Below are 759 nucleotides of genomic sequence, written 5' to 3' on the forward strand. Positions count from 1 at the left end.
CCATCACTTGGGAGGCAGAGGCAGGCAAATCTCTGTGAATTCAAGGCCAGCCTGGTCTACATTATAAGTGAGTTCCAGGACAGCTGGAGCTACAGGGAGACCGTGTCTCAAAAAGACCAAAAAAAAAAACAAACAAACAAACAAAAAAAAAACAAAACTTTAGTCTACAGTGTCTTCAAGGTTTCTAAGATTATGACACAAGTCATAGACCCCAATCTGAACATACTTATCCTATTATCTTAACTTACCTTCAACCTGGCTAGTGTCTGAACATGATTTCTTTTTTGACTCTGAGTTCCCACGTTTTTCATCACCATCCAGAAGAGGAATACACTCAGTTTTTCCAACAGTTTCTCCCACAACATCATCATAGGCCTCCGCCTCCAGTGTGGCAATGAAGTCTCGCTTTATCTCTCCCTCAATTTCAGGAGGTGGCTCTGTCAACGCATCTGCAAGACTGAGGTCTGCCATTCTGCACCACTGCAACTGCCTGTGAGGGGCAAAGAAGTTTCACATGATGCACACTGCAAATTAAAACTGGAAAAAATTTCTAGAATCTCTTATCAGTTGTTTTAAACAAAAAGAGAAACAAAATTTAAATTTTAGAACCAGATAACCCTTTTTGAACAATGAGAAAATAAAAGCTAAGACATTGTCTTGATCAAGATTAAGTTGTTGCTATTCCCTTTAACACCCCCCCACCCCATCCCCCCAATCAACTTCTCCAAAGTTATAGCCAGCAAGATTCAGATCAGGTCT

At 40.6% G+C, this 759-nt stretch overlaps 1 protein-coding gene across 1 annotated transcript; it reads right to left on the reverse strand.

Moving 5' to 3' along the window:
* Window positions 1-204: 204 nt before the first annotated feature.
* LOC103731454 (microtubule-associated protein 4-like) lies at window positions 205-487 on the reverse strand. The gene has a single exon (XM_008829802.2). It carries the CDS (start codon window positions 469-471, stop codon window positions 235-237), a length of 237 nt encoding a protein of 78 aa, XP_008828024.2. The 5' UTR covers window positions 472-487; the 3' UTR covers window positions 205-234.
* Between the last annotated feature and the right edge of the window lie 272 nt (window positions 488-759).

Source organism: Nannospalax galili, unplaced genomic scaffold (genome assembly GCF_000622305.1).
Source record: "Nannospalax galili isolate Female #2095 unplaced genomic scaffold, S.galili_v1.0 scaffold6234, whole genome shotgun sequence".
Taxonomy (NCBI): Eukaryota; Metazoa; Chordata; class Mammalia; order Rodentia; family Spalacidae; genus Nannospalax; species Nannospalax galili.